Consider the following 11,251-nt stretch of genomic DNA (forward strand, 5'->3'; position numbering starts at 1 on the left):
CTTCATCAGCTGATATCAGTCCTACAGGAAGTGATAGACCAGTTTTCATGTATGTGTATCATTGCAAAAAGAAAATATTCATTCAGAAATATTTAAAAGAGAAGCTTTAAAACTCACAATTAAAACTATAGGCCAGGGGTGTCAAACATGCGGCCCGTGGGCCAGAACCGGCCCGCCAAGGCGTCCAATGCGGCCCACTTTCCTCCCTGTCTTCTTTTCCTTCCTATACCCTCCTGTCATCTGTCCTTCTTTGTTTCCTTCCATCCTTCCACCTTTCTTTCATTTTCTTTCCTTCCTTCCTTGCTTTCTTGTCTTCTTTCCTTCTTTGTTTCCTTCATCTTCTTTTCCTTCCTTCCTTTCTTGTCTTCTTTTCCTTTCCTTCCTAATACCTTTTTCATTCTTCCTTCCTTCCTTTTGTCTTTCCTTCCCTCCTTCCTAATCCCTTTTCCTTTCTTCCTTCCGGCCTTCATTCCTTTTGTCTTTCCTTCCTATCACTTTTCCCTTCTTTCCATCCTTGTTTCCTTCCTCCCTTCCATCTTTTTATTGGTCTGGCCCAAATGAGATCAAATTTGGCTGTATGTGGCCCTTGAATGAAAATGAGTTTGACACCCCTGCTATAGGCTATAAATGTACAGTATGTCTATAAGAAGCTAGATAGCTAGCTTTTAAAACAAGCTAATTAAAGATATCGTTCTCACTGTTCAAGCAAATATACATCAAATTGTTCTCATGAGCCTCCTTTTTCTCAAAATGTTAAAATCTAATGCTCAAAAAGTTTGTGTTTCAGAGGTCTAACCTTTAATTGATGGGAAGACCACTGAGAGACTCTCATATACCGCTACAGGAAATGAAAGCTGAATCTTCCATCACTTCATGCCTTTTTTCTTGCCTCACTTCAACAGTGTGCACATCAAAGTTTCCTCATGTTAAGGTGCTCCTGAGTAAAGAAGAAGTAGAGCACTGGATTACATTCTTTGCTCTCTCCTTCTTCCCTCCCTCCCTCCTTATTCCTTTTCTTCCTTCCTTCCTTCCTCCCTCCCTCCCTCCCTCCTTACCTTCTCTCCTAAATTCCTTCCTCTTTTCATCCTTACTCCTTTCTTTCTTTCTTTCCTTCCTTCCTCTTTTCCTCCTTACTCATTTCCTTCCTTCCTTCCTTCCTTGACCTGAGGACAACAGGAGGGTTAATCCAAATAAAAGTATCTTTATAACCAGACATCTGTGGCTCAATATTTAGACCATCTGTCTCTCAACCAACAGGTCTGTGGTTTAAACTGTACTCTAACTATGGTCTTTTATAGTCTTACTAACAACCCCCCCCCCCCCCCCCCCTTCTCATTATACAAAGCATTTTCTATTCTTTCCTAAATATTACTCTTTCAGCTGCTGTCTTAAAAAAGCTACTCCACTGATAAAAAAGAAAAAAAGAAAAAAGCTCAAAATCAAAGCAGCAGAACTAGAGATATCATCGCTTTTATTTGACACATTCTTATCAAAAATCTGGTGCCTACATTACCCACAATGCAACTCTCCCTTGCTGAAAGTTTAGCTGGGAGATTTGGGTGTGTTTTTCCTAGCCTGGAGCTGCTAGCCTCCAGCAGACACGAGGAGCGGCCTACAGCGGTCTTTGTGACTCCACACCCTCAGATTAGCTTTTTAAACTCTTTGCTGACTCAAGCAACATAATTCCCACAGCTCCCTCTGGAGGCACAATAGATACTTAAACTGCTTTTTTCTCCCCCTGCACACATATACAGCTGAACACCCAGAAAGCTGTAAACAGATGAATAAACAATCATCCTTCACCGGCCTGCAATCATGTTTTCTTTACAAAGTTCATTATTTGTAGTTATTCTTCTTCTGTGTGTGAGATTTTCCTTGCCTTGTAGAAAAATGTAATCAAATCAAATCAAAGTATTTCCTGCTAAGCACAGAAAAACCCAACATATTGTATTTTATCTTTTATGATTCATGATTAATTTACATCAGAAATCAGATCTGATCTTTTTACAAGTTATTCCAAATGATGTGAAAGCTGTTTTTCTTTTTTCTTTTTTTTTTTTAAAGGGGTAATATAATGGAAAGCAGCAAGACAGCATGGAGGTCGCAGATCTGCTTTTCTCCCCCCCGCACACCAGGAATGTAACTGCAGACATATTAACACACACATGAAATACAGTATACGCAAAATAAATACAGGCAGCAGTGATTTAAGTTAACCAGTCTCTGTCAGTGCACCTTGAGCGTAAAAAAAAAAAAAGGGCCGCCGCCACCGCCGCAGCCGCTCACTTTCCCTTCTTGTACTTTCTCATGTGTGCCGCTACCGAGTTGGTGATCTCAACGTTTCTTTTGTTCTGTCCGAAATATTCTACAAACTCTCCGTCGGGTGCCACGAGGTACATGATGATAGTGTGATCCACCTAAAAGGAACAATAGGTTGAAATCAGACAAATATGTTTCCTTTATTTATGATTAAAGCGTTTTTTAAATTATTATATTATGTTATATGAGTAAAATTAAAGCAGGCTGTAACTCACAATGTAGTCGTTGTCTTCGTCTTTTGGTCCCTGACTGTAGTAAACTCTGTAGGCTCTGGAAACCGTCTCCACCTGATCTTTTGTCCCCGTCAGTCCAATCAGCTTCGGGGAAAAATCTTAAAAAAGAAAATTAAAATTAAATGAGATCATTTCAATATTCAGAAATAGTTTATAAATAGTACAGGACCACAGCATAAACGTGGTATCTGACATTGTATTTGAGGATTATCAGAACTATATTTCTGTTTTTTTACAATTCTGTATGAAGATGAACATGGTTGAAGTTTCCACAGATCAACACTTCCTGGATATACAGTCAAACCCGAAATTATTCATACTCCTGGCAAATTTTGACTTAAAGTTACTTTTATTCAACCAGCAAGTTGTTTTTTGACCGGAAGTGACACAGGCGTCTCCAAGAAGATAAAAAGACGATGTACAAAAGGCATCATTGTGGTAAAAAAAATATTTCAGTCAGCTTTTATTTACATTTGAACAAAAAGTGGCATGTCCAAAAGGGGTATGAATAATTTCGGGCTTGACTGTATATATAATCCTTTTCTTTGGAAAACTGGATCTCTTCTTATAATATATAATATAATATTGATTGAGTGCTTTAGTCACCTATGATCTAAACTGGCTTATATCACTGCTGGTCCACATCTGAGGTTGCACTATGAGCTTCAGAAAACATTAGATTTACATTTTTCACCATTTTTTGACACTTAAGATTAATCAAGAAAATAATAAGGAAGGAAGGAAGGAAGCAAAGAAGGAAGGAAGGAAGGAAGGAAAAAAAGAGACAAAAAGAAGGAGGGAAGGAAGAAAGGGGGGAAGGATCGATGGAAGGAAGGAACAAAGAAAGTAAAAAAGGAAGGGAGGGAGGAAGGAAGGACAGATGGAAGGAAGGGAAGAAGGACAGGTGGAAGGAAGGAAGGAAAAAAGGAAGTTAGGGAGGAAGGACAGATGGAAGGAAGGAAAAGAACACAGTAAGGAAAGTGGGCCGGATTGCACCCCCCGGCGGGCCGGTTCTGGCCCACGAGCCGCATGTTTGACACCCCTGGTTTAACACATGCTCAGATCAGATGTGGTTTTGTACCTTTCACATACGTAGCCATGGCCTCTGGAGTGTCTCTGTCAGGGTCGATGGTGATGAGGATCGGCGTCAGGTTTGGTATAGACTGGATTTTGTCTGTGAAGAAAAAGAATTCACAACATTCAATATTTAGACATTAAATCAATATTGGTGTCTCATGATGTCTGAAGAAAGAAAAAGCTGTTTTTTTTTTTGTTTTTTTTTACCTATTTCATCCACCACTTCGATCATCTTCTCTATTTCGTCGGGGCAGATGTCCGGACAGTGAGTAAACCCGAAGTAGATGAGCAGCCACTGGCCAAAGAAGTCTTCACTCTTGGAGGGTTTGTTGTTGTGATCGATGAGCGAGAACGGACCGCCCAGCGCCGGTCGGCCTATCGATTTGGTTCTCTCTTTTTCAATCACTGCAACGTTGAACAATTAAAAGCTTCATCAAAAGCTGGGTGGTTATTAGTTAGTAGAGTTATTAGTTAGTTTGGCTGTTAAATACAAAGATGTTTTCCTTTTTCTTTACCCACAGAGACTGTCTAGCATAAGTTTTAGTGATGATTTCGATCATATTAACATCATCAAAAGCAACAAAGTCATGGGAATATATTTTTGAGGATTTAAAAATCAAGAAAAGCTGCATATGATGCAAAATTTGAATCACATCCTTTTTGAATTGCCTACGTATAATGTCAGGCTCGCATATGAGACAGCACACATATGTATTTCTGTTTAAATTAAGCTTTTACAGACCAATTTTATTTCACTTTAAACATTAAAAACGGCAAAGGAATACATAAATGAAACAGATTAAAATGGCATCTCTTCTCCAACAGGATGTGTCTACTTCTTTAAACATAAAAAATGACAAGAATAAATTAACAAATGAAATTACTGAAGGTTATAATTATTTTTAGATTTAAAAAACCCCCAAAAAACAGTCAGCCTGAATTTTTTTAAAATACATTTACAGCATTGTCTGCTTTGAAATAATATCTTCTAGTCTTATGAGCTTATTAGGCTACTGTTCTTCTTCTTTAGTCATTAAATAAATAAAGTGTAAAGAGATAAATAAGCTAATTAAAACACTAGCAAATGTTTTCCCTGTGCATATTTATAAGCTTCTAACAGTTTTATCCTGTTATTGTAATGCAACTGACAGACAAAATAAATAAAAATATAAAATAAATTTAAAAAAAAATGACTGCTTGATGTGAAGCACCCTTATAATCCGATTGCTTAGATATAAAACAATAGCTTTAAATTCACTAACTTATCTACCTTACAACCTATTATTAACTTGGCCTGCAGTGAAATACTTACATTCTTCCTTTTCTTTCTTGAAGTATTTCATCGCTCCGAGCAGCGAGCCTCCGATAGCAAAAGTTACTGCTAAAGATTTCCACGTCACGGGCTTTAAAAGAGGAGAAAAATAAATAATGTAATAAATCATGAAGCAGGTAGGAGGATCTTTACTTTTTAAGACAACAGCTTGTTGTGTCTATTTCAGCTCAAATCTTCTTTTTCCAGAAGCAGACGTTCAGATAATAAACTTTTTAACCAGTACTATGATGAGTTTCTGTTAAAAGTGAGTTCATAATGAGCTTATTTAATGATTTAAAATAAACTTGAATTATTCTGAAGGGAGTGAGAAAGGAAGCTGACTGCTCTTCAAATGGATTAACCCTTACATACTGTTCAGGGTCAAATTTGAACTTTTTTTAACATTTGAGAGCTTTAAAAACACCATATACACATTTCTATTAGCTGGATGTTTTGGAAAAATAGAAATAAAATGCAATAGTTTGAAAATGTTGTGCCTCTATTTACCTAAATTAAAAAAAAAAAAAAAAAAAAAAAATCACAGTTCATATTCTATAAAATATTCTCCTGGGCCATAAAATAGTGATTGTGAATGTATTTCTTCCATAAATATATATAATACAGCTTCATTAATGATTAATTAAACATTTATTAATGACTGATGGGGAATTTATGAATGTGAAGTGGTGTAGAGACTAATTATGAGTCAGAATATGAACAGTATTTAAGGGTTAATAAGTAATGATTCAGTGGGTCAGCGTGTTTCATAGTTTCATGATATTCTACATGTTGTTTTAAAGGTTTAGACACATGATAGGATTTGACTTAAGTCATTTTAAATTTACCCCAGACTTCTTCTGCTGTCCCCCGGATGGTGGAGGTATTGCGGAAAATGCTCTTGAGCGCTGATTCAGCCACTGTGATGATCTGCAGGTGTACCACTGACTCACATTCACCTGTTAATGAGGAAACACAGAAGAAGAAAAAAAGTGATTGACAGGTTCACAGTTTTTAAAGTCTGTCTTAAAACAACATTTAGGAGCTAAAATTGAGAGTGAAACGTGTTCTTAGGATCTTTTAATTACCAACATGAACAGACGGAATGAAAATCTCTTTCATTATTCAGATGGAGACCTGACTGTTGTTTTAAGATGCACCTTAAAGCCACACAACTCTAAAGTTAGCCTGTACCGGGCCATTAAAAATGCTCAACTGGGCTTTGTGCCAAACTCCATTCAAACATTTACCAATTTAACGTGGTGGTGTAGTAACTGATCTCTTCTGAATTATTGAACACTTTTATTACTCTGACAGCTATTGTGGCAACTATTTCAATTGTCTGTTAACTGTTAAAAATGTTTAGTATGACATTTAGAGTCCTCTACAGTTAAATATACCTCAGTCAACACAAAGTGTAAGTGGATCAATGATGTTTTTTTGTATCCATGTGGTTTAGTCAAATTTAAAAGGATTAAATGTGAAAATGTATAACTTGCACACATTCATTTTGTGTGGACCCAGCAGAAAATATCCGCTTTTAATCCATTTTGAGAGAATATATTAAGAGGATTAGGGCAAAAACTTTGTACCAAATGATTAAACTTGCTTTAAAAACACTAAATTCTCAATAAAACACCATATCAACTAGTTTGGCATGATCTTACATTATAACTTTATATTAAATAAAATTAATGGAATACAATTGTTCTAAATAATAAATATAGTCTGGGGAGTCATGTCAATCAGGAAACATACATTTAGTCATCAAGTAATTATTTGTACTTAAATATATAAAAAAATATTCAGTATTTATCATTATTTTGTGGTTACACCATTTGACATTTACAGGAGCATTTAGTCTTACTTTTGGATTAAAAAAAAGGTGCAAATGTCATTTCAAATGACATAAAACCAACAAAAATACAAATGTACATTTTAACAAACCTGATGCTGCTTCTAATACACATTTTTAAGATATTTTGAAATGAAGTATTACACACAGTGGGTTAACAGTTATACAGTCTATGGTTGACAGGTGATAATGAGTGGTTTAAAGTAATGTTATAGATAGACTATGAAGCTAAGCCCTGCCGGTGTTACGGTTTATGTGGTGACCGTGTTAACTGGTGACTTTCTCACATTACATTACGTTACGAGAGGTGAACGAGTCCTAACTTGCATAAGTTGTTATTGTAGATATTAAACAGATGAATGTGTATTTTTTTTAAACGATTAAACTACAATCAAAGGAGAAAGTCACAAGTTAACACAGTCACCAGTTCAATCGAAACACCTGCAGCACGTACGTTAAATTACCGTTTTTTTAAATGCAGTTCGGTGCCGTTTAATATCAACGGCTAGCTTTGACCTACCGGACAGCCGTTGACTCTCCATGGTGACAGCGTGAGTGCCGGTCCGGTCTCCCTCCGTAGAGCACTGTGTGTGTATCTAACGGCTTGGGTGCATTTTTGTAGGACTTTAACGTTACCGTGAAACAACCGGCAGCTCAGACTGTGATGAAGAACACTCAGGGACATGTTCGCACCTTGACATGCACCGCTGCTGATATAAGGAAGCGGTTACAAGTTTATAAAACGTGACATCTGAAACGGAGGCTACGGCATACAAATCACTGATCTGGAGTCAGTTTAATAGTTTCATAATGAGTTCAAACAGAGAGTTCACATGGGGTAAGGGCTGCTCTCAGATCAGTGTTCAGGTAGCTGTCATTCAGCTGAGGAAGTGACGTTTCTGATTTCTTCTTCTACTATCCTCTAAGTCTTTGAGCTCTCTGCTGCCCCCTGAAGGAACAATCATAGCCATAATAAATATTTAATTATATTATTCCATCTCCTTGTTCATCCTTTCTATATCTGTCTTAAATGTTATTTTTAAAGACCTGTTTAAACGTATTTAATGTTTTATATGTTTTAATTTCTTCAGTAAATCCTTTACTTAAGTATAAATAGAAATATGGATATGTAAATTACTCATAGTACAAGTACAAGAACTGCATGAAAAATCCTACATGAATAAAATGTACAGCCAGCCTACATAAATAACATAAACAATTACCTACCAAAAGAAATCTGAAATTACAGACCTGCACAAACAAATAAAGCTAATGTGGATCAAACAGTAAGTTCATCTTTAACAACTAATAGAAGAAGTAGTACAGAAGAAAGTACATTACTCTGAAATATAGTGGAGTGGAAGTATAAAGTAGCGTAAAATGGAAGCACTCAATTATAGTACTTTAGTAAATGTGTTTGGCTTTCCACCACTGCTTTTATCAAAATGTTTCATAATATTTACAGAATGCACTCAAATTTAAGGAGGAACACCACAAATCACAGACTATTATAGACTTTAATATAAAATCAATAACATCATCAGTCCAAAATTACACATTTAATTGTACATTGAAGAGAGAGAATTTACAATATTAGTATACAACAATTTGTTGGTCCACATCCAAGGAAAAATACTTCCAAAAAATTATACCATTTTAGTGCAAAACATTGTGTAATGATACTATAAAAAGGTTTATTTAAGCAGCATTCTTGGTCCAGGATTTTCAGTCAAAGTACACAACAATCAGTCATTCATTCTCTTCATAACGCTCCTTCAGTTTTCTTTTCTTTTACTTTACTGTCTCAGAGAAGAAGCAAGAAGTTGAAGTAAGAAGTTGAAGTCTAGATGGCGGTTTTACAATGTGACGGCCAGTTTGCTCTCAGCTCCTTGTTGATATAGTAGTAAAGCCAGGCCACGAAGGGGAAGACAGTGATGGCAACAGCTGTCGAGACTCTGAGCATCCCCACTGGAGCCCTGACACAGAAAAGTGGAACACAGTTTAGGAAATAAAATCACATACTGGAAAAACATAAACTCTTATTTGCATATAAGAGTGATATAAATCATTCAAACACCATCAGATCTTCTAAAAAAACAAAAAGGGTATGACATTCATCTCCTGCTAGGTGTTAATTTTACCTTCCAGAGTGGCGACACAGGAGAAGCCAAACAAGTGTCAACATGAGACCGGAAAATTCTCTAATAGGAGACAAAAATAACAAATGCACATTAGGATTGTACTTGAATCTCTGCTGCTTACATGTGCTCTTGCAGTGGGTGCTACGTTAGGGGGTGAGGAGGAGGAGAGGAAGAGAGGCACAGTGGCAATCAATCAACACTGAAAATAATAGGAGTGGAGGCAGGAATCTCTCTCCCTCTCAACCCCAACCAGTTGAGGCAGATGGCCGCCCACTTAGAGCCTCGGTTCTGTTTGATGTTTCTTCACGTTAAAAGGGGAGTTTTTCCTTGCTGCTGTTGCCAAGTGCAGCTCATGTGGGAATGTTGGGTATATGTAAATTAAATTAAAGAGTACAGTCTAGACCTGCTCTATGTGAAAAGGCCTTAAGATGACTTTTGTTGTGATTGGCACTATATAAATAAGACTGATTGATTCATTGATATAAATTGAACATTTTGCCAGCAACACAATCAATATAAAAGGAAAGTAGTCAGTGCAATAATGCCATATGTAAGTCTATCTTTCTAGGTGTACAGATATAATACTTACTATACAAAAAACACTGCCACTTCAGTTAAAGGATACTGCTGGTGATTTTTCTCATTAACATCAAATCTCATGTACAGAGCCAAACCAACAATGAACTGATCTACTTACAACTGTCATGTGTGCATCCAAACTCTGATATATCTCCTCCGTTGTTGTCCAAAAACTATTAAAATCACATCAGTGAGCCACACAGCTGCACTGGGTGACATGTTCCTTCATTGTGAAGAGTTTGGTCATGTTAGTTTGTTTAGAAACGGCTCCAAAGACTAATGAACGATCACATTTTCTCTGGAGAGTAGTTCTGTGTATGGCACAAATATGGTAACGTCTATTGAGCTTCACAAGCTTGTTGTTGAGCTGCAAATCACAACCTGTTGACCTTGTGTTGCATGGTTGATTTCTCAAAGAACTTCAGTACAAAGTTGCTGGTATGAGTCTTTGGAGCTGTTTCTAAATATGCTAGCATACCCAAACTCCTCACAATAAAGGAATAGGATATATCAGGCTTTGGATACACACACAAGGCTTGTAAGTAGGACCATTGTGCAACCGATGCAGATACGATAAGTGATAAGAGATAAGAGATAAGAGTTTTGTGCTAGGTCAATCTAAGATTAAAAGAAAGATGTCACAGCTGTTGAAACCTGCAAAAACAGCTTTCTAGATCCCTACATCGGTGCAATACTCATGTAGATAGATGCAGTAAGATGTGGTCTACCTGCCCTCCTCCTGATGGAAGATATCAGTTATCTGCCCTTTGTTAAGTCTCCATCCCAACATGGAAATAACAGCACTGGATATCATCACGTGGAGATCTGCAACACGCCTCCAGGGCAAAGTCTCTGCAAGGAAAGACGAATCATAAACACTGAGTCTGCAGTTTCTCTGAGTTGTACTGACACTATGCGGCCACTTGGTGTCACTATGAGCACTTTACAAATCATTCAAAAGGAGATCAAAAGTTTGGAAAACAGGAACACACACACACTGTCCAAGTCATGAGGGAGGAAATCCTGACAGATAGCAGGTTCATGACACTTTTATATGTGTTTTAAAGTCTAAAAACTATAATCTACAAACTAAACTAAAAGATCCAAACACTTCTTTACCTGTCAAATGAGGTTTAAAGCCAATGAGAGCACACAGGACTGCAGGAACACCATAACCAACCTGCAGGAACAAAAACGTGGTTTAAGTAACAACTCATGTACACAATCATATTTAAACAAAAAAGGCATGTTTGAAATCTTACCATCCATAATCCTGCGTCTGGATCATTGATCTAAAGAGGTCAAGACACAATTCAGTTCAGTGTTTGGAATTGCAGATAGCAGAAAATCCAGATTAAAGAAAAGGCATAGACAGATTTAAAGATGAAACCTCTCACCTGTACGTATGTTGCAAGAGCAAAGAATAAAGACATGAAAAGGTTGCAGACTTGCCAAAGCAAAGTAAGCCATGTTTTAGTGTTTTTCTCCTCACACACTTCTCCCATCGTTTTTCTAACCTTTCACTTCCCCGCCCGGCTGTGCGTCACAAAGCAGACGCACTTATCCACTCCCTCCACTCCCAGAAATCTGTGAGGGGGGTTTGTTTGATATTTTTAACGCCATCTCCGTCGGTGCAATAACCTATTTGGATATAAAATACACTTCTATAATAATTTAATATTAATACTGTATCCCAAAATGCAGTTTCTGTTTAGATTTGCCCTCCAAACTATAATAA

At 37.0% G+C, this 11,251-nt stretch overlaps 2 protein-coding genes across 2 annotated transcripts; both read right to left on the reverse strand.

Moving 5' to 3' along the window:
- Window positions 1-2,282: 2,282 nt before the first annotated feature.
- On the reverse strand, window positions 2,283-7,487 carry LOC128378702 (protein SCO1 homolog, mitochondrial). The gene is made up of 7 exons (XM_053338281.1): window positions 7,314-7,487; window positions 5,787-5,897; window positions 4,942-5,032; window positions 3,837-4,034; window positions 3,634-3,726; window positions 2,535-2,650; window positions 2,283-2,417 (listed from the first exon to the last, which is right to left on the reverse strand). The coding sequence occupies exons 1-7, from the start codon at window positions 7,476-7,478 to the stop codon at window positions 2,283-2,285; spliced, it is 909 nt and encodes a 302-aa protein (XP_053194256.1). The 5' UTR covers window positions 7,479-7,487.
- An 815-nt stretch (window positions 7,488-8,302) lies between these two features.
- tmem220 (transmembrane protein 220) lies at window positions 8,303-11,042 on the reverse strand. The gene is made up of 7 exons (XM_053338289.1): window positions 10,911-11,042; window positions 10,776-10,805; window positions 10,633-10,693; window positions 10,242-10,365; window positions 8,935-8,994; window positions 8,632-8,769; window positions 8,303-8,600 (listed from the first exon to the last, which is right to left on the reverse strand). The coding sequence occupies exons 1-6, from the start codon at window positions 11,016-11,018 to the stop codon at window positions 8,637-8,639; spliced, it is 516 nt and encodes a 171-aa protein (XP_053194264.1). The 5' UTR covers window positions 11,019-11,042; the 3' UTR covers window positions 8,303-8,600; window positions 8,632-8,636.
- Window positions 11,043-11,251: the final 209 nt, after the last annotated feature.

This window comes from Scomber japonicus, chromosome 18, assembly GCF_027409825.1.
Source record: "Scomber japonicus isolate fScoJap1 chromosome 18, fScoJap1.pri, whole genome shotgun sequence".
Taxonomy (NCBI): Eukaryota; Metazoa; Chordata; class Actinopteri; order Scombriformes; family Scombridae; genus Scomber; species Scomber japonicus.

Excerpts from the sequence above, each read along its gene's own strand:
- tmem220 (XM_053338289.1), bottom strand. The coding sequence starts at position 11,018 with ATGGGAGAAGTGTGTGAGGAGAAAAACACTAAAACATGGCTTACTTTG. Across the intron at positions 10,806-10,910 it reads CTCTTGCAACATACGTACAG|ATCAATGATCCAGACGCAGG; the intron begins GTGAGAGGTTTC and ends TGACCTCTTTAG. Across the intron at positions 10,366-10,632 it reads CTTTAAACCTCATTTGACAG|AGACTTTGCCCTGGAGGCGT; the intron begins GTAAAGAAGTGT and ends CTTTCCTTGCAG.
- LOC128378702 (XM_053338281.1), bottom strand. The coding sequence starts at position 7,478 with ATGTCCCTGAGTGTTCTTCATCACAGTCTGAGCTGCCGGTTGTTTCAC. Across the intron at positions 5,898-7,313 it reads GGAGAGTCAACGGCTGTCCG|GTGAATGTGAGTCAGTGGTA; the intron begins GTAGGTCAAAGC and ends CCTCATTAACAG. Across the intron at positions 4,035-4,941 it reads CAAGAAAGAAAAGGAAGAAT|TGATTGAAAAAGAGAGAACC; the intron begins GTAAGTATTTCA and ends TCAACGTTGCAG.